This window comes from Halyomorpha halys, unplaced genomic scaffold (genome assembly GCF_000696795.3).
Source record: "Halyomorpha halys isolate HHAL.00 unplaced genomic scaffold, Hhal_1.1 Scaffold965.1, whole genome shotgun sequence".
NCBI lineage: Eukaryota > Metazoa > Arthropoda > Insecta > Hemiptera > Pentatomidae > Halyomorpha > Halyomorpha halys.
The window spans coordinates 312,811-333,702 of record NW_027114872.1 but is presented as its reverse complement, the minus strand read 5'-3'; the positions used below and the strand labels follow the sequence as shown (position 1 = coordinate 333,702).

General features: G+C 30.7%; 1 protein-coding gene across 14 annotated transcripts in view; it reads left to right on the top strand.

Moving 5' to 3' along the window:
- Positions 1-1,169: 1,169 nt before the first annotated feature.
- LOC106687456 (inter-alpha-trypsin inhibitor heavy chain H4) overlaps positions 1,170-20,892 on the top strand; it is a 34,543-nt gene continuing 14,820 nt past the window's right edge. For all 14 annotated transcript variants that reach the window (XM_014431354.2, XM_024360054.2, XM_067051994.1 and 11 more), the window contains exons 1-10: positions 1,170-1,253; positions 13,338-13,406; positions 13,551-13,714; positions 15,194-15,307; positions 17,034-17,172; positions 17,246-17,354; positions 18,006-18,166; positions 18,508-18,711; positions 18,813-18,972; positions 19,527-19,710. In XM_014431354.2, coding sequence (XP_014286840.1) covers positions 13,338-13,406; positions 13,551-13,714; positions 15,194-15,307; positions 17,034-17,172; positions 17,246-17,354; positions 18,006-18,166; positions 18,508-18,711; positions 18,813-18,972; positions 19,527-19,710 — 1,304 coding nt within the window. In that variant the 5' untranslated portion in view covers positions 1,170-1,253. The remainder of the gene's footprint in view (positions 1,254-13,337; positions 13,407-13,550; positions 13,715-15,193; positions 15,308-17,033; positions 17,173-17,245; positions 17,355-18,005; positions 18,167-18,507; positions 18,712-18,812; positions 18,973-19,526; positions 19,711-20,892) is intronic.

The following is a 20,892-nucleotide window of genomic DNA, read 5'->3' as shown; positions in this document are numbered from 1 at the left end:
TAAAGCTAGTTTAATGAGCTGTAAAGTAGTTTATGATGTTGATCTTCGTAGGAGTAATAGTTTACATGAAATTTGCTAAAATAAATTGATTTACAGTTGTTCGGACAAATTTTCATTTACCAAAGTTATATTCATATGTTAATATCATAAAAACTACTACCACTACGAAGATAAGTGTCAGAAACTACTTTATAGTAAATTAAATTTCCTTTATTTTGAGTGTTGGCAGACATATGTGTGTCTTATGGATCTAGAAATATATTTTTTCTCAAAAATCCAACATTTTATACGAACAACTATAAATTAACATTTTGTGAGTTTATTTTGTCAAATATCATAAAACCTACTACTCCTACAAAGATAAACACGATTAATTATTTTGCAGTAAATTTAATTAGCTTTAATTTGAGCACTGGCAGACATCAGTACGTATAATTCTTTCTGAAATAAAGTTTTTCATATATCTAATTTATTTTCCGAACAACTATAAATCAATTTATTTTGACTTCTTTATAGTCCATTAAACTAGCTTTAATTTGAGTGCTAATAGACATATGTACCTCATATAATACCTGAGATATAGATTTCTCAAAATAAATTAACAAACTACTAATCTTGCAGTAGATTTTTAAGAAATTTTGCTTTTTAAATAGCTATATCTCGAGAACTATTGGACGTAAATAGCTCTTTTAGGGCTAATATTTCAGCAAATTTACTCTTCTTTAAATAATGTTCTCTTAGATTTTCTATTGTTGTTGGTAGTTGTTAAGATATAGAGCTCTGAATGAAAAATCAATGTTTTTTTAAGGTTTTGAAACAGCCGCCATTTTTTAATCCCGCTACCTATACTTGGCAGACTCATCAATTTTGACTAGTAATTATACATAGTTTTTATTGAAGTAATAAACAATTGGGGTGAGATAACTGCCTATTTTTCTTACCGGCTCTTGTACTATGTATAATACATACTCAAATCCAGCAATAGGGAAGCAGAGCCGGGTCATGCTAGAGTAAATATAAACAATACGTTTGTAAAAACTGAAATACCGGATTTGTTCTCATCTAGTTCATCAGTTTATTGATTAGTTAAAAATCGATTTAGGTTAATTGTGAATCCAGCCTCCCCTTACGCTCTGGGTATTCCCGTTCTTCTGGACTTTCCTCATGGAGGGGGCATCAAAACTGTGGCGGCCGCAGCAGCTCTGTCAGTTAGCCGAGGGTCGTGAACTGTTTCTGGTCCGGTCCCTGATACGGTGAGTAGCGTGCATGTGTAAATAGATAAATATTATTACAAAGATAATAGTTAATCTTATAATACCTAATAGTTTATAAGAGCAAAACATTTTATTATCATTCAACAATGGGTCTTTTCTTTGGTTTTATAAGTTAAACGAAGGAGCAAATCAAAAAAGGAATCCGTTCTATTGAAATATTTAATTAAATAATATCTATGATTCCTTTATTTTGTTGTTGTATGGATAATAAGCAATAATTTTAAAATATCAAATAGGAGAAAATAACCGATACACTTAACCCATTTCTCGTTTAATATCCATTTGCCTTTAAAAGTCAGTATATTTTCTATTAATTTCTTTAATATAATATAGGAAATTATCGATAGAAAAATGCTCTTGTTTATACTTAAATATGCTTAAACAGTCAATTATTATTTAATATCATATATTAATATATACGTTAGGCTAGTGTTGGAATAGTTTAAATTATTAGTCTGATAAAAATAGGTGATTCTGTAGTGTATACTTAAAAGGAATATATTTAATTTCGCATTAAAGATGAATTATTATCATGTCCATTTAAAGATAAGTTTAAAAGCTTATATAATCATAAATATTATTAGATTAAATCCATTAATGATATTAACACACTTAATATGATTTTTTTTTATTATTTAATTTATTTAATCTCAGATCGGCCTGGTGGGCACATACATGGTTAATGTAAGAGGTACATTTATTTGCTTTTATAACGATTGATTATGGGGAGGGGTATAGTCTCATAAAAAAGACACCCCTAACTATATACAATGTTATAAATAAAACAGAATATTGAGATAAAATAAATAGATTAAAATAATAACTCTTAATAAAAGATAAAAGACAAGTTAATAAAAAAAAAAAATATAATTCATGTTTTTAACAAAATAAATAATCGACTTCTAATGGTGGAAAAGAAAATGAAGTTTAATTAAGGAAAGGATGAAGAGAAAAAAAAATTAAGATAAAATAAAATTTTAGAAGGACAATAACAGAACTGATAGTTATAGAATTTATAACAGGATGTCCTGCAACAACCTGGGCTTCAGTCTTCGGGTTGTGGTTGAGTTTCCCAAGTTATAGGTTACTGCTCCTTTAATAAATATGATTTCAATAAAATAGTGGATTTACCCTCAAATAAACATTAAAATCAGGGAAGTTACTATAAAAATTTGTTTAAGTGTGCAAAATTAAAAATTTATCTACACGTTTGACAGGATTTTCCAAATTACCGGAGGAGTCTGCGATATTCATGTTGAATATTCTTGAAAAATTCACCGGCTTAAATGCTGTTTATAAGCTATGTTGAGTATAATAATCTCTTTGAGTAATGTTTTACTAAATTGTTCGAAGTTAACAGTAGGTTCTCAAATCTTGCAACGTTTTTGGGTTTGAATGGGTGAAAGAGGAGGGAGTTTCAGACCACTCTTCAACCTCTTCTCTCCCCATGACGACGCTCCTGGTCGAGAGGCTGAAGATACCGAACGTGTTTTAGTGTAAGCAATACAGGACAAAGTTTTGTTGAAGTCGTATTTTTAAACACCCTTCTGCACTTTAGGCCTCTGAACCTAAAGAAGAATCTGAGGTTTGCTGACTGATATTTTTCGGGAACCTTTGTTTTTCACCTGTCTGATTTTGTTTCGAGAAAATAATCTTTTACGAAATTAAAGTAAAGTAAATTTTCTAAATTTTTTGCCTGTAAGATTCTTCTCTACGATCAACCGCTAAGTCGCTAGAGTGCTCTGTTATCTGAATTCACAAAAACTTGCATAAACGCTATTTAGCTTATAATTAGCCAATGGTTTTCAAGGAGGCACTTTCTCGGTAATGGAACCTAGCGCGCATATATGTACGTATGCTTTTAATTCTAATTTTAAATCGGAATATTTAATAAAAAAAAAATTATTTTTCTCCAAAATGTGAATATTATATTTAACTTTCGAGCAACTGGCGAAGCCACAAAAACGCGCTTGAGAAAGGCCACTTATCGGTTTTCAGTAAAAAACTCACTTTTAACTGTATGGTTTAATCTATACTTGACATTTGTAGAACAATTTGTGAAGTTGGTGCTGGAGCACAATTAGATTGTTAGGATTTTTTTTTTTTTCATTTTATCACAGAGAACGAAATAGCTTAAGCACGGTCTAACGACGTCACAGGTTACCCCACAGGTATTATTTGAGAGGAGAAAAAGAAAAAAAAGTGGTGTATGTTTGAGTGGGCGACGCAAAAAATCGGGGGTGGGGTGGTAAAAAATTATGACTACAACCAAACCTGCCCCTATTGGTGCCCTAGTTCAACGGGCCTAGGGCCTTTTAAGGAAAAAAATTGTTGATCCCCCCCCCCCCCAGAACTACTGTTACAGTTATTAGACGGGTATATCCACGGAATGAATTCCTATTTTCCCGCTCTTTCTAGGATAAGTCCGAATTTACATGAATATTTGGCCAGACATTTATGAAAATTGACAAATTAGTTTTATATTCCACCTGATAATTATTCCTTTATCTTTATTGTCAATGAATACTCATGGAGTACATGCCAGCCCTTTCATGTTTTTTTTTCTAAACCTGCCAGCAAGTGTTGGGCAAAAGGTGATTGCAATTACTTTGAACGAGATGGTTAGGACTGCGGTCAAAAAGCACATAAAGTACCTTTGCATTCCATATGTTACATTTTTATCTTTATATTGACTCTTTATGCTTTTATTGTAGCTCTAATGAAGACCTACAACGTAGGTCGAAACGTCGGGACATAATAAATTCCTGTTTTGCTTCCTTGTTGACAGCGGCCCAGACAATCCCTTTCAAATTATCTCACGCTCAATCACTATATATGCGTACAATATGATTGCAATTACATGTGACTGGAATTAGAATTTGCAATTTTGGTTCAACTAGTAATTGTAATTTCGTATAATTACGGCGGTTCGCCAAGTAGTTGAAATTACTAATCAATATTGTAATTTTATTTCCTTAGTTTTCAATTACAATAATAGGACGCAATTTTAAACAGTAATTGCTATTACTCTTACTCTTGGACTGCCGTCCGGTAAGATGCACGCATAAAAAATGATAAGAAATTTGAAGAAAAATACTTATAAATAAAGTCAGGCTTAATTTTCTATTAAAATTGTAAACAGTATTGTTTATTTAATGTATACGGATTTTTTAAAAATTTATTTAATGTGATTTACAATTGTACAAATAATAAATACAATAAGTAAATATGTTTCATTTACATTTGAAAATCTTGGGAAGGACTAGTTTAATACTTCAAGCATTAATTGAAATTAGAAAATCCCGTGGCCATTTTCTTTTCAGACGCCTCGGAGGATTATCAGGGATTGTTAAGGATGCGAGATTAAGAATTAATGGATTAGGATGGGTAAGGAGTTTGGAATGAAATGGAATTTTAAATCTGTTAAATTTACGGATTCCTAAAATACTTAAAATCGTTTTTTCCAACACTATTATCTTTTAAGTATCTTAATAAATTAATAATTCAATCAATCTCGAGTGTTTACAGTTTAAGTTTATTTAAAATTTTCAATTCCTCCCAAAAACAGATATTTGCTTCCAGAAAAAAGTTATTCACTATTGCATTAGTAATAGTAAGGAGCAATTGTTGTTTCCGAGATAATGCTTTAATTTTGTTAGGATAATGTAACATTACTACCTAGTGAGAAATCTTCTATATTTTTGTATTTATTCTATATTCTATATAATGACGTGTATGAGAATTATCCGCATTCGGGGAAGTTCCCGGAAGACCGGTGACCCATGTTAAGAGGTCAAAAGGAAATTTTCTGTTCAAAGCGAGGTATCGTAAATCTACGGAGAAGTATGGATAGAAATTAAAAGGTTAGAGTGAAAATAACGTTTATAATGAAATGACAGTTATTATTTCGCTTTAAATAAGATACATCTACAACGTTATGGTTGATTTCTTTTATGACATGACGAGAAACAATAAGGATAATTGATTAGAAATATTAAGAATTTGATGGTATAAAGAAGCCTCGAAACTTAACTCAAAATTTCGCTCATTTGCTGCAACAGTGTATTTTCTAAAAAAAAATCGATGTTTCCGAATTATTGGAAAAACAAAATGGCGTGGCTACGGTTATTTAATATCTTTATTTATGAGTTTTAAAAATCTGAACTGATTTAATGACAATAATTTGAAACATTCCTGCAATGGAAATTTTTTAAAATTTCTTCACCCTCAGTAGATTCAATTTCTGACAATAAATGAGTGATACGTCAGATTACAGTCGTTTACGTTGGCTTAGTATAATAAATTGTAAATTTACAGTATTGCATTATCTGTTAAGTATTGTATTTTTCAACACGTGGATTCTTATTGTATTAATCTATGAGGATTTTAAGTTAATCTGTTATTTAGAGAAGTCCTATTAGTACAAGAGCCGGGCAGAAAAAAAGGCAGTTATCTCACCCCAATTTTTGATTACTTCAATAAAAACTATGTACAATTACTAGTCAAAATTGAAGAGTCTGCCAAGTATAGGTAGCGGGATTAAAAAATGGCGGTTGTTTCAAAACCTTAAAAAACATTTATTTTTCATTCGGAGATCTATAAAAACTACCAACAACACTAGAAAATCTAAGAGAACGTCATTTAAAGAAGAGTAAATTTGTTGAAATATTAGCCCTTAAAGAGCTATTTACGTCCAATAGTTCTCGAGATATAGCTATTTAAAAAGCAAAATTTCTTAAAAATCTACTGAAAGATTAGTAGTTTGTTAATTTATTTTGAGAATTCTATATCTCAGGAACTATGTGACGTACAGATGTCTATTAGCACTCAAATTAAAACTAGTTTAATGGCCTATAAAGAAGTTTGTGAACTTTACCTTCGTAGGGATACTAGTTTTCATGATATTTGCTAAAATAAATTGATTTATAGTTGTTCGGACAATAAGTTTGATTTATGAAAATCTTTATTTCAGAACCCATTGGGCGTACAGATGTCTGCCAGCGCTCAAATTAAAGCTAGTTAAATTTACTACAATGTAGTTAATCATGTTTATCTTTGTAGGAGTAGTAGTTTATATGATATTTAACAAAAGAAACTCACAAAATGTTAATTTCTAGTTGTTTGTATAAAATGTTGGATTTTTGAAAAAATATATCTCTATATCTATAAGACGCACATATGTCAGCCAACACTCAAAATAAAGGAAATTTAACTTACTATAATGTAGTTTATGACACTTATCTTCATAGTGGTAGTAGTTTTTATGATATTCAGATATGAATATCAATTTGGTAAATGAAAATTTGTCCGAACAACTATAAATCAATTTATTTTAGCAAATTTCATGTAAACTATTACTCCTTCGAAGATCAACATCATAAACTACCTTATAGCTCATTAAATTAGCTTTAATTTGATTGCTAATAGACATCTGTACGTCAAATGGTTTTTTAGATATAGATTTTTCAAAATAAATTCACTAATTACTGATCTTTTAGTACGTCCCATACAACATTTTTATGAAATGTTGCTTTTTAAAAAGCTATATTTCGAAAACTATTTAACGGAAATAACTCTATGAGGACTCATATTTTAGCAAATTTACTCTTCTTTAAATTACGTTCTCTTAGGTTTTCTTGTGTTGTTCCTAATTTTTAAGATATAGAGCTCCGAATGAAAAATTAGTTTCTTCTTATCGCTTTGAAACAGCCGCCATTTTTATTCCCCCTACCTATACTTGGCAGACTCGTCAATTTTGACTATTAATTATACATAGTTTTCATTAAAGTAATCAGAAATTGGGGTGAGATAACTGCCTTTTTTCTCCTCTTGGGCTCTTGTACTATATGTGTCAACCTTGATAAGCAGAATATTATTAAAGGAGCAGTGGCGTAGTGAGGCGGGAACGCGTTGAAATAGGTCTTTTTGCTGCTTTTTCCAAAAATCCTATATATTAATAGGTGGCCCGCGTTTTTTCCCGAGATGTAACTCAACAATGGCTGAATGGGTTTTAGCGACAATGACTTTACGGCTAAAAAGGAAACTACCTCGTATAGGGGTGGGGGCATTTTGGATCGCCTGATGTTATTCGATTCTCAGAAGATGGTTACCGTTCCCAAAGTAGGAAATTTACGACTGCACCACTGTAAAGGACACTTCAAGATCGAACGTTTTCAGAATGTAGCATCAATACTTGAACAAAAAATAAATGCTAAACATTCAAGGAAGTATATACCATTTCATTTATCTATATAAATAAAATTATTCTTTTTTAAAAAAACACAATATGTTGTTATGCGCTTTAAATTAAATGTGTTCAACCAGCACAGCTTATATTTAGAAAAATCATAAATAGAGATTTCTTTATTTTGGTTTATCATAAGTTGACCTTTGTTGAATCGATATCTAATCTCAGTTTTAACTATTACCAGTAATTCAGTGACAAGATGTATTCTGTTTAGGAACATATTATTGAAAAATATAAAATCTTCTGAGAATAGTACCAGAACTATTGTAGATAAAAGTAAACGGCTAACTGGTCGGCTTTCCCCCTTCGCTATCATCATTTGAGTTTATTCTTGGAATTTATATGTAAATAAGCTAATCTAACTATTTCTCGATTTGATTTGTTACGCAGTCCCTTGATATTGAAGAAGCCATGGTTTTGTACACAACAAGTCGTAAATAAAGTTGCATTCCATTGAGCTAAAACTCGGAGCAATCTTCTATCTGTCAATATTTTTACGGTTCAGATGTTACTGGAATGACTAACTACCTTAGAATGATTTTAATTGTTTACAACGTATTCTTCATTGTTTTCTTTTTATTAATCTTAATTTTGTTACTTAGTACCTGCTTTTAATAAATGCGATCTAGCTTAATAAACGGTGGTCAACGAAGACGCCAAGAGATACTTCAAGATAGTATTACATAGAATCGAAAAAACAATTAGAGGATAACATTAGATACATACAAAACTTAACAGGATAAATCAGGTTATTAAAGCTTATTAATCCTTCTTAACCTAATTTCATATCGTGGTAGTTAGATATTTTCGCCAGCATTATTAATTGATCGAAATAATATTTTTGCTCAATATTCTGCACAGGTAAAGACTAATACGGAAAGGCCTCTTTAAAATCTTTCATGTCTGCACCCTTGTTTGTCTATCAGAGGTTCAGTCGGAATAACAAATTTATTGAATCATCATGCAAATTAAGAATTCTGAGATTCCAGTATTCGATAGGATGCGTAGGTTCTATTCGCACTGGTCATGCTATATCCTATTTTTGAGACAAATAGACTTTCCTCGATTTCGAATTTAAGTATCTGCTATTAGTCGAAGACCAGTTCTTAATGGATGTTCCTCTTCCGAAACCTGATTGATTTTAGGCCTTCTATGATATTCAATGTAAGGGCCTATTCTTGAAAGCTGGATGATTTAGTAATTACAGGCAAACAGGTTTAAGGAAGATAAAGTTAAAGGGAACATTAGAACCAATTTTATATATTTAAAGTATTTTCTCGAGGTTCCCCATGGTAACCCAATCACAGAAATTGAGTTAGTATATCTCCTCAAGTTTAGTGTTTGGCCTAGTGGAGGGGCGTATTTTTTCCCCTCAAAGTGAAACATTCGCTCTTGAATGGTCTTTCTTATGTTTACCTACACAACAGTTAAGTTTAGATTTATTATTGTAATGAACCAATCTAGAATTAATAGATAAGAATACTGTTCTTGACCTCATGTAATCTTTTAATTCTAATTTCTGGATCAATTTCCGTTGTTTAGCCTGTTTTTCTATCTTTGAATTCCACAGATAGCAAGCCATCTATCCAACTTTTTTTTTTCTTTTGAGGCTGTTGATGTTAACAATGCCTTTAATTGAGGTCCTTACAGCGTTTCTTTGTCTTTGTCTTCATTACTGTTTGATTTCCCATGATTTAGAACATCCTTGGTATGCTCTTTCCGGAAACTTAAATCTAAGTGCCCATATTTCTCTGCCTCCTCGATTTATTTACTTATAAAATTAATAATTATCCTAATTAATCTAAAATAATTAAATATTGAAAATTAATCACACTACCAAAACATACAAAACTGTCGCATTGAGCTAAATGATGTAAAGGCCTAAGGCTTATCATCGTGAGTTACTTCACATTAGTCATTGTTCCTTTGATTGTATCAAGAACTTTAAAGTCTTTTTTTTTTTTTTTAATGACATTCGTTTATTACTTTAAACTTCTTTTAGGTTTGTTTTATTCAGAAAACCTTATATGATTTTATTTTAAAAACAAACTTGTTCTCGTGCATAGGTTTAGTTGACTTGTTCTCTCAGCAGTCTCACATTACTATTTAAACATAGTATGAAAAGAAACTGTAGTGGAGAAAATCGTACTACAGCAAAAACCAAAAATTTATCATCAGGACTTATCCCTTAAAGATTAATCAAGGACGATGTAAAACATCAAGTAATTAAGATGGGCTAGGTAATGGACAGTTACCCATAAAATTAAAATGAAGGAGAGTTGAAGTATCAAGTTTTTTTCTCCTCGAAAATTAAATAAATAAGTATAAACAATTGTATACCCCAAGCCAAAGGTTAAATAATGAAGAAACTGTAGTGTTAGTCTTGGACATTGGTTATGCTTATTATTGTGGTACAAACTGGCGCCCAAAACATTGATAAGGAAGAACATTTATCGCAGTGAAACTGATCGAATTTATAAAGAGCTGCAGTTCTTATGTTAACCTCGCTGCAGATAGTCGTTATTTTAATTCTTTTGTAACACTACCTTCTCACCACAATTTGTTTATGCATGAAAATAGTACAAAAGGACAAAAAACTGATTCCGTTTATACTAACATAGTTCCACAGAATTTGGAAACATCGTGTATACCCGTATTCATTTTTATTCAAGTGTTATAATTCAAGTTGTTATTCCTTTTTTTCCAAAAATTTTGAAATTCATATTTTAGTAAGAATTAAGGTACAATAACATTAGATAAAACAAAACAATTAATGGATTTTCACGGCATATTCAATGGGTGCAATAAAATTAAATCGAGGCCTTCCAACTAAATGTTGAAGACAAAACGCAGTAACCTTGCTGGAACCCGTCGTCAAGGCATCTATAATGATCTAGCTCATTTAGTATGCCGAGGAAAATCTTTTGAGCACACTAGAAATCAAAGGGTAATTATATTCAAATAGAAGCTATAAACGTAGTGTTTTCTCCGAAGATGTTAAGTTATAGCTCTTTCTGACTCATGTCAGATTACACCTTCCAAGAATAATCGTGATGGCATATTTGAAATAAATTGCGAGCGGTGCAAAAAAGAAGCTATCTTTACCTTTTGTTAAACTCAGGGCCAGACTTAAGTATGTACGAACGGAGCGTCTTAGCTTGGAACCGCATAAAACTGATCCTGTATAGGCAGGGACTTATAAAACATTTGGGCCGGGATGCGCATTTCATTAATTAGAAAGGAGATTTTATATTAATTAATCAAGAAATTATATTACTAATGAAATAAAAATAATGTGCTTAACATACTTTATAAATGTGACAAATAGTTATGTTTTATACTTCAAAATATTAAATCGACCTTTAGATGGTTTCCGAAGATTCATATTGGTTATAATATGGTCTCGGAAAAAATCATTTACTAGTCCTGGATTCAAAAACACCTACAGAAAAAAATATGATTAATTATAGAGATAATAATAGTTGTATTAAATAATGTAGTGTTAAGGTAAGAAAGAAAATAATTGCTTGAATCAAAAATAGTCGTCAAATATCTTGAGAGAGAGAAAGGTTATCTGAAGATATGTTAAGAATGCCAGGTTATGGGGTCTTCGGGTAAAATTAATGTGACTGGGAACTAAATTATAACCCGCATTAATTTTTTGTAGGTCTCGCCCAAGAATTTTCCCTATATTTCGATATCCTATAGTTTTAGTAACAACGATTTTTTAATGATGTTTATGTTACTGGTTAAGTTAGAGAAATTTTTGATGGGAACGAAAATGGCCCATTACCGGTTCCTAACATCCAACACTTAGTTCAATACGCCGCCACTTCATCAAGAGGATATCTTCGTAGTATCTAATATTTTTTTTGGATATCACACGGAATTTATTTTTATTTTGTACTAAGCGGAACATGAGTCTATCAGATATGTAAAAATTTGCTTTATGAGTAACATACGTTTCCAAGGCATGTAACTCATTTCAAATCATTTTTCTCAACAAACTAAAATAATGAGTAGAGGTGAAGAGAGAAACGAGGAAGGGTTAGAAGGATCGGGTTCTAGCTACAGATTGTTTTAAACAGAAACACTCTTACAACAAGACAATGAACCTAACATGCATGTCAGACATCACGATGATTCGAATCACTGTTAACATTTTTATAAGTCTTAAAAGATTTTCCCAATTGTTTTTTTCTGGTTCATAAACAGTCTAGGCGATTTCTAAAATTGTGTCCAGTCAAGAGGAAGTTAAATTTAAAGGTTCCTAGACGTTATTTTCATTAAGAGTAATAATACTAAATTTTGTTACCGACTATATTCGTTACTTAAATTTTTTTTAATATACAAAGTGTTTTTAAAAATATATATGTGTATTTTATATTTTTCCACTTACCATTTTTTACACACTTATTTACGAGTTATTAAATTAGCCTCCTCTCCTTCCACGTCACACTTTTTCTCGCGTATTTCTCGATAAAGCAGAGGGTATCCCAAATAGTCGTTAAAGATTTCTGTCTCAACTGCATTAAAATAACTCAAAATAATTAACATTTCACGGGTCAGTTGCTCAATTTCGAAAAATAAAGAATGAATCACACAATGAAGAATGACGCAGCCATAGTAAATATGTATACCCAACAATTGTTTACTGGAAGCCATCAATAGAATACAGGTTCACCTTGAAATAGTAGCCGATTTCACTATTGTGACTTGCTAAAATTAGAATGTTTTTTCATAGTCCTGTAAAGTAAAAACTCAGAAGGGAAATTAAATTATACTTATTCCATGAGCATGTTTGGCAAGTAGAAAATGCAGAAACATCTTTGATAAAATTTTTATATTTCGTCTTTCACTTGCATTTCATATATTCATTATTTAGATGAGTGACTGTCGAAGTGGGCGACCCATGACGGAAAGACACACTTCCTTCTCCTCTCCCTACCCCCGGTTTTGTTAAGTCGTCAGACTGCTAGGAACAACTCACTCCGACTGGCCATGGGAGTGATAACCCTATCCCGGTTAATCTTAATCGGGAATCAGGTAATGATTTTCTCGGATGACAAATAGCCACCTGGAGGATTTATTAATAGATAGTCTTATTTAAAGTAAGAATTATAGATCCTCGTGCGCCTGCTGACCGTGACTAGCCATAATCCGTGTTTTGATAATGCATCAAGTCCTTGAACAAGGGTAAATCATTGGAAAAAAAATTAAAATAGTTTTAAAAATAAGGTAACCAAACCAGTAAAGCCTAGTTGCAGCAGCATATCAAGACATTTTGAAATACTGCTGAGGGTACAACCTGGCAGTGCCTTGGTTAGGCCAATGCCATTGAAGGCTTTAGCAGTACACAAAATTCCTAAGAAGGAAGGGGAGTCTGGCAGCTGCAAAAACTATAAATTCTTCTGTAATAAACAAAATATTTATTTATTTATTTATGTGCAGGGCCTTTGTAATTTCACCAGACAGACATTTATGGTTGTAAAGAAAAAAAATGAAGGACATAACATATATAATTTAAATTATATTATATTAAAATTAAAAACTTTTAAATAATTTTTAACAATCACTCGTGTATTGTACAGTTGTAAATCTCTAAAAGATATAAAAAAGAACAACCACTGACTCAAACAATTTCCATTCTCCTCAAAAACTTTTATCATGTTCTCAATATTGGTACAAAAATAAACTTATAAAAAAATATTTATTCATTAAAGAAGTAATTCAACAACTCATTTTACCTATTAATTTTTATACCTGTAATTGTTAAGAATTTAAAACCTAATACATAGTTCTTCCATTTTTTTTAGATGTCCTACATGAAACTAATATCTAGTCTTCTAATAATTGGGAGCTTATTCATCTCAGTTCATTGCAATGTAAGTATGGAGTTAAATTAACTTTAAGAATATAATTTATTCTTCATTATTTGAATTTTTAAATAATTAATAGAAAACTGTCATATAAAAAAGATAAATTATCAAAACCATCTTCAATTTGTATTATTATTTAATTTATTGTAGGTTCTTGCTCCGATAATTAAATCCCTGAATGTTAATTGCGACATAAAATATAAATATGCAACAACATTGGTCTCAAGCCGTATATTAAATCCAGCAAATGTTTCTCAAGAGGTCAATTTTAGAGTTACACTGCCTCAAGAAGCATTTATAACTCGTTTTGTTATGTGAGTATCACAATTTAATTTCTATAATTTAAAAAAAAAATCTTTTGTTCACTTTTCATCTTACAGTCAAACAGATAAATAAATGCCCATGTATGGAGCATTTCCATTCCACAGAGATAATTTATATGACTGTCAGATTCCTCTCCTCAGAGATAGCCTAGAATCCACAGAATTACATCAGCTTTCAGGGCGGTATTTGACAGGATCACTATCTGGTGATGCTACAGGCAGAAGTAAGACGAAATTCAATCAAGAATAAGATCACCACAATGATATCTATAAAAAACAAGGAGCCTTTTGACTCAGTGTTCCATGTTCTATGCAAGACATTAAGAGTTCCCTGAGCAGCTTTATTCTCTCTTACATTCATTTCTGAAGCAACTTTCATCAATGGTACAAGTCAGAGAACTGGTATCCGAAAATATCTCCTTCCTTCCTTGAGTCCCTCAAGATTCTATGCTAAGCATAAACCACTTGTTAACATCTCTTAATCTATCCCTCCACCTCAAACTAAAAATGATAAATAACCAATCCCAGTTTGTCGATGCTAGCCATCACAGTGTTTATGATGCAAAGGAATTTCAACAGTTACCGAACAATTAGCTGAAACCCATTGTGGGACCCACTGAATTACAAAGAGCAAAAACTAACTTCATATTTATCACACTAGAACTACTGGCAGTGACAGAACTTAACTGAGGTATATCAAATTCCTTTAGACCCTCCAATATTGACCTAACCCACTGTTGATGAAAGTTAGCACCAATAGGATACAATTGCATGCCCTCAGTCAAACTGAGTTACTGGCTCGATTCAAGCAAATTGGTGAGCTCCATCACCAGAAAGTATTAATGTCAGAAGTGACCCTCCTGAAACACTGGAACTGGAAACAAAATGTATAATTCTTGCATATATCTTTCCTCTACCTACCTCCTAAAACCTGTAATAAGAGGAAACACACAGTTTTGAGAACTTCTTTTAGAACCCACCCTATATACAAGAATAAAACTTCAAATAGAAAAGAGCAAGAATGGCTATTTTAGGATACTATTGGAATATTCTAAGACAAAGCCAATGCAGGCACCATCAGAACTGAGAAACATGAGTTCTTATATCTACTTAGGAGTGATATCCTGTTGTAGCTCCATGATATACCAAATAAATCAAGGAGTTTTGAAAACATAGCCTTAGTGCCAGTGGTTTTAACTGTCAAACACCATCAGCAATATGTAATTAATGGCAAAAAAAGAGGAATAAAAAATAAATATTGATTATGTATAATTCATATAATCGATCCATACATGATTATTAACCAAAATATATATAATTTATTTCTTCCTTTATATTCCGCAGTTGAAGTTTTGGGAAAACATTCCAGGATGTACACACAAAGTTGACTCCATATATTTCACTTCTCGATGAATTGAAAACTATAATTACTTCAATATCTATAACATTTAAATATTTTTTGTTGTATAGGGTAATCAAAGGAGAACCATATGAAGCTTACATTAAGGAAAAGGAGGAAGCCAAAAAGGACTATGATGCAGCAGTCAGTGCTGGTCAAAGTGCTGGACATATTTTCCAAACAAGGTTAGTATACTTTTTTGGGCCTTAATTGTTTTAATTAAATATTTACCTCCATACTAATTTTAGTCTGCCAGTACCTAAATGCTAATGAATGAACCTACTCATCATTAACCCTCCAAGAGCAGGCATGTTTGTACAAATAATCACAGGAAACATACTCCCTTGGAAAGGACACTGAAACGCTGTTCGGGTGACAGATTGACTAACTCCAATTTCAGAAGTTTTTAGAAACGTACTTTTAATAATATTTCTCTATGAAAAATTTTAACATTTTACTTTTGAAAAAGTTTAGCGAAAATATAAAAGTTTACTGAAATTAGCATTTCACTTTCAACCATCTATTCAATGCAATATTGCTATAGAATTAATATTGAAAATACTAAGAATGATTTATGGAGTTATTATATCAACTAAAATGTTCATGTATAGGTTAAATAAAATTTAAAAAATAATTAGTGAATAACTATGTCGATATGACAACAGTTATCAGACTTGCAAAATGGGAAATCTACTGCAAATGGGCTCAGTAGTTTATGGGAATAAGAACTAGATCAAATCACTTCGGGTAAGTGAAATGAAAAACTAACTATTAATAGATATGGTGACAAAAACATTTATGTATTAGACAGTGTATGTACCCACACAGTCGAATTCATGTTAGAACATACCTTTTATATGAATTTTATACCATGGAATAAGTATAGGGATGGCACTCTGTACTCATGTCCTTTATTAAGGATGCTTCAGATGTTAAATATTTGATCTATAGCAGATCTCTAAAGAAGCCTGTGTAGTATCTTCCTACTTCACGTTACACACGTAGTATTATTTTTATTTTCCTTCTATTATTTAGTCATTTCTGATGGCGGAGGGGAGGAGGTTTATACTATAGGTAACCTACCAATTCTAACCAAAATGAGAGGGTCGAGTTTAGATTCTGTAGAACCTCCAAAAAATAAAAGTCAATCTGCCAAGGCCAGAATCAAACTGGTGCATTGGAAACATGAACTTGTTAACATGACATCAAAACACCCTTAGCTCCAACAGCCTAACATATGATGTTTGTTAGTTATAGAGGATATTCGACATTACCTGGTATGCAGTGCAAAGTAATTAAATAACTCAATAGTTAACATACTTAGGTTATAACCGTTCTTGAGCTTGAGCAAATATCTGTATTGCTTTATTACTGAGACATCAGTTCCTCCTGCCATGTTGTTGAGATAAGTCATATATGGTTATCTGTTTGCCAAATTGTGAAGATGAGGTCATACATGGTTTTGTGAATATTTAAACTGACATATCTGAAAAGTTCACTAGTTAGCCAATCACCTCCAGATTAATTTTTTGGATTGAACATTTAACCTCTTCAAAATTTGGTGGCTCTACATCTTCATTCTTATTTCTTAGACCCTGAAGTGCCAAACCCACCCCTTAACCTTAAACTTATATCATTCTCATTAGCTAGAAGAGTGCTATCTTCTTTTTTATCAGATGAGGAGATTTGAGGCCTTTGCTGTTACATTAATTTCTTTTGAATGAATAAATGCTTGATATATTCATTCTTTTCTATCAATTAGAGATTTTTAAAACCTTTTCAATCCTTTAATCTGTTTTAAGCAAGATAGTATACATGTTAAAAAAAAAAATAGAAATGTTTTAGCTATCACATTGTAAATGAATGTTTTCTTGAGTGCTCTAATAATTCTGATTATTATTTTACTTGCAGTTCCCGCTATTCTAAAGACTTCACTGTATCAGTAAATGTAGCAGCAGAAGAAAAGGCGGAATTCAATGTCACATACGAGGAACTTTTAACAAGAAAGAATGGAACCTATAAGACTGAAATTAATATTGAACCTCATCAGGTAATATACAAATTTATTTTTACTCTTTTGCAGTTTAAAATGCAGTTAACTTATTTTATGATATTTGTTCCAGATTGTCCCTAATCTCTCAATTGTAGTTAATATTGAGGATGTTTTGCCTATAAGAAATGTAAAGGTACCACAATTTAAGATGTCAAATGAGATTGACCAAATCGATGCAGGTATTATAACACAGTTATTTTTATTCCTATGATAATAAAATCATTTTTTAAGCTCCTGTCTATATGAGTTTTTCAATAACCAAATGAAAGTTTGTCCTTGAAATTGATAATTATTATAATATTAATCAAATCTCATTGTGAGCCACATTAAGATAGGTGTGGGTAAAGTTGGAAGAAGAAAAAGTGATAGTATATATATATTTCTTACAAAGTAATGCACTTCTGACCCTTCAGTATGTATGTTTTTATAAATATGTATGATAAAAATTTGATAAGTTTTTATTACTATGTATAAAAAAATTGGGCTTAATTTGGGTTGATGTTTTTTCATAATCTTTTAGATTAACATTGTAAAATATAGATATGAATCCCAGTTTATACTGGGTTTTTTATAAACGAAAAACCATACTGATGTTATTTACAGCACTTCATTATTATATTCATTATGATTAACAATGAAATGTTTAGAATACAATTTTTAATTAAATAAAAAAAAAGAGTATACATGGATCAAAGCAAATGATGAATATTTATGTTCTATGAAGATAATTTTTAAACAAAAATATGTATGGATTCGTCAATAAATATGAAGTATGTTTTTGTTTTTATGGCCATAGTTTCTAGTGAATAATTCCTTTGATAAAATTACAGAAAACCCCAATGCTAAGAAAGAAGTAATATCTCCTACTAAAGTGAGAGTGGAATGGAGTCCTACAAAAAAAGAACAAAAACAGCTGAAACCTGAAGGCTTGAATGGACAAATGATTGTAGAGTACGATGTTGATGCCTCTAATAAAACGCAACAAATTATAGTAAGCATCAATATAAATATAGATAGTTCTTGAATAAATATATGAATCATTGAATGCAAAAGTTATGCAGACCAAAAATGTTTTCTAAAGTTTTTTACTTTCTCTGTTAAAAGAAGTCAGCCTCAAATATATCAAACTGTTTGTTTACAAGCATTTGACATTAATTTTGTAATAGTTAATTAATTATTTATTACTATAATGGCATGTGATGAGAACATAATGACACACAACTGTTTCTCTCAATATCTCATATTAAGTACCCATTTGGTAGGGAAAAGTTTTTTAAATCATTGATATGTTGAACTATCTTTGTACTTATATTGAACATTTCATTATTCTAGATAGATGAAGATGGATACTTCGTCCATATTCTCAGAAATGATCTTCTGCCAGTTTTGAATAAACATGTTATATTTGTTCTTGACGTTAGTGGTTCAATGTATGGTAACAAATTAGAACAAATGAAACAGGCCATGGATAAGATTTTATCTGATCTATCTAAAAGAGATTACTTCAGTATTGTTTTGTTTTCTGATGCAGTTGCGGTAAGTACTTGTAAAAAATAATTTTATAATCCAAGAAATTTGTTTATTTAACTTGGTTTTCTTAATCTTTTATAATAAACATATTTTAATTTATTTTATAGGCCTGGAAAAAAGATGGTATCGATATGGGCTTGTTAACTTATAGCTATTACACTAATGAACCTAAAAATGTGCCTGTGGTAGAAGAAAATATAATTCCAGCTACCGAAGACAATGTTAAAAACGCAGTTAACTTCACTAAAAGTCTTGGAACATATGGAGGTTAATATTTTTTATAAATATGTAGGAGGTACATTTTGCTTTCCTTCTATTGAACTAAGAGTGGTTCCATACAAAATAAAATAACTTTAAAACTAAACTTATTTTGGAGCAGTAAATGGGGGGAGGAGGATTTTTTTTTTTTTAAATTTAAGTTGATAATGCAATTCTTGGATTCCTATTATTTATTGAAGTTACTAATTTTTAATGTGGGGATGTACCGAGGCTCTAATTCTAAATTTTCTTCCAATTTCCTAATCTTTACTATACAAACATATGTATATTTATTCACATTATCATTATGTCTGTTAAAAAATAACATTAAATAAACTTAATATTTTCCCGTATATTAAATAAAATGTTAAATTTAATTTTTGCAATTTGGGATTTTTGAGTAAGATTTTCAGTATACGCTAAATATTATAATTCAATTTTAATTTAGAAAGATTTATGTAGTTATTATTTTACTTTTTTCACCTATGGTTTCTTAATAATTAGTATGGCTGTTTATGTTTTAATCAAAATCAAACTTCAAAACTCTTAATGATTTCTGACAGGAACAAATATTAATGGAGGATTGCGAGCGGGAATTGACATAGCTAAATTGGGCCAGAAGAAATTCCATAATGATGCTAATCAAGTGGAACCAATGATTATATTTTTAACTGATGGAGAACCCAATACTGAAGAGCCTGATCCTGAAAAAATCATAGAAAACGTTGGCAAACGTAATACAGAAAAGTAAGAAAGCAATTTATGAGTCATCCCATTTAAAAATGGTCCAGCAAAGGAGTCCAAGTCAGGTTCCTCGACTACCTGAGGAAAAATCATACTTTATTGGTGAATTCCTTGATGTTATAATAATTCAAGAAAAAATAATTTTTATTGCATCTGGTTTCTGAATGTCAGCCATTTTTTTTTTCAGTCATTTTTAGAGTTTGCACATATGTGCTATTTTCAATATCTCGATACTGGATTTTCCTAGGCCCTTTAAATAAAATAAACAAACTGATGGAGTTCATTAAAAATAAAATTCAGCATATTGTTGCTAACAAATCAGATCCCTTTTTTCTGTTTATGTATAATATGTAACCACAGTTCTTAAAAAGAATGACCGAAATTAAATTTCAGAAAAAAAGAACTAATCATCAACAGTAAGTAAATTACTTTTAAAAAATCAGCCACTGAAAATTTAAACCAGTATAAATTTCAAATTTTAGAATCCACTCCACAGGTCGGTGCCTTAGAGACCTTATTCATTGAATTTAAAAAATTTTAATTGGTCACAGCTAGAAAATTGGAACATCTTCCCTATAATTACTATTTTTTTAGAGTCAAAACTAAGATTTTAAATATACAGTGGACTTTCATGAAAAAAACTTTTATATGTTGATTTTCACATTTTTACTGGTCCTCTAACAAAAATATTCCAGCTAGAAAATAAGCAAAAATAGAAAAAATCTAATTTTAAGAGAGCTTAATTTTTAAAGGGTAGATTATTGACTGCTTATGTTTTGATTAATGTAAGTATACACATATGTCTATATGCCCAAATAAAACTGAGACAGACAAGTTGCTCTTTCTTTTTTAAATTATTCTGAAAAAATGGAATTTTTTAATTTTCATTTCAAAAATTTGGCAATATATTCTATATAAACAGAAATATATCAGATACACTAAGGGACCTGATTTATAGCCTAGAAGGTGATAAACACAATACAATTTATTTGAATGTCTAGGACAATCCGATGATGTGTATTTAGAAACACACACTTGAGCAAACTCCAAAATGTTGACTGAAAATTTAAACAAAATGACCATCATTAATGCATTACAAATGAACAAATGAATGTGAATTCTTTTTTGAATTACTAATACATCAAGGGATGCTTCTAAAAAGTAGGATTTATATATATAAATATA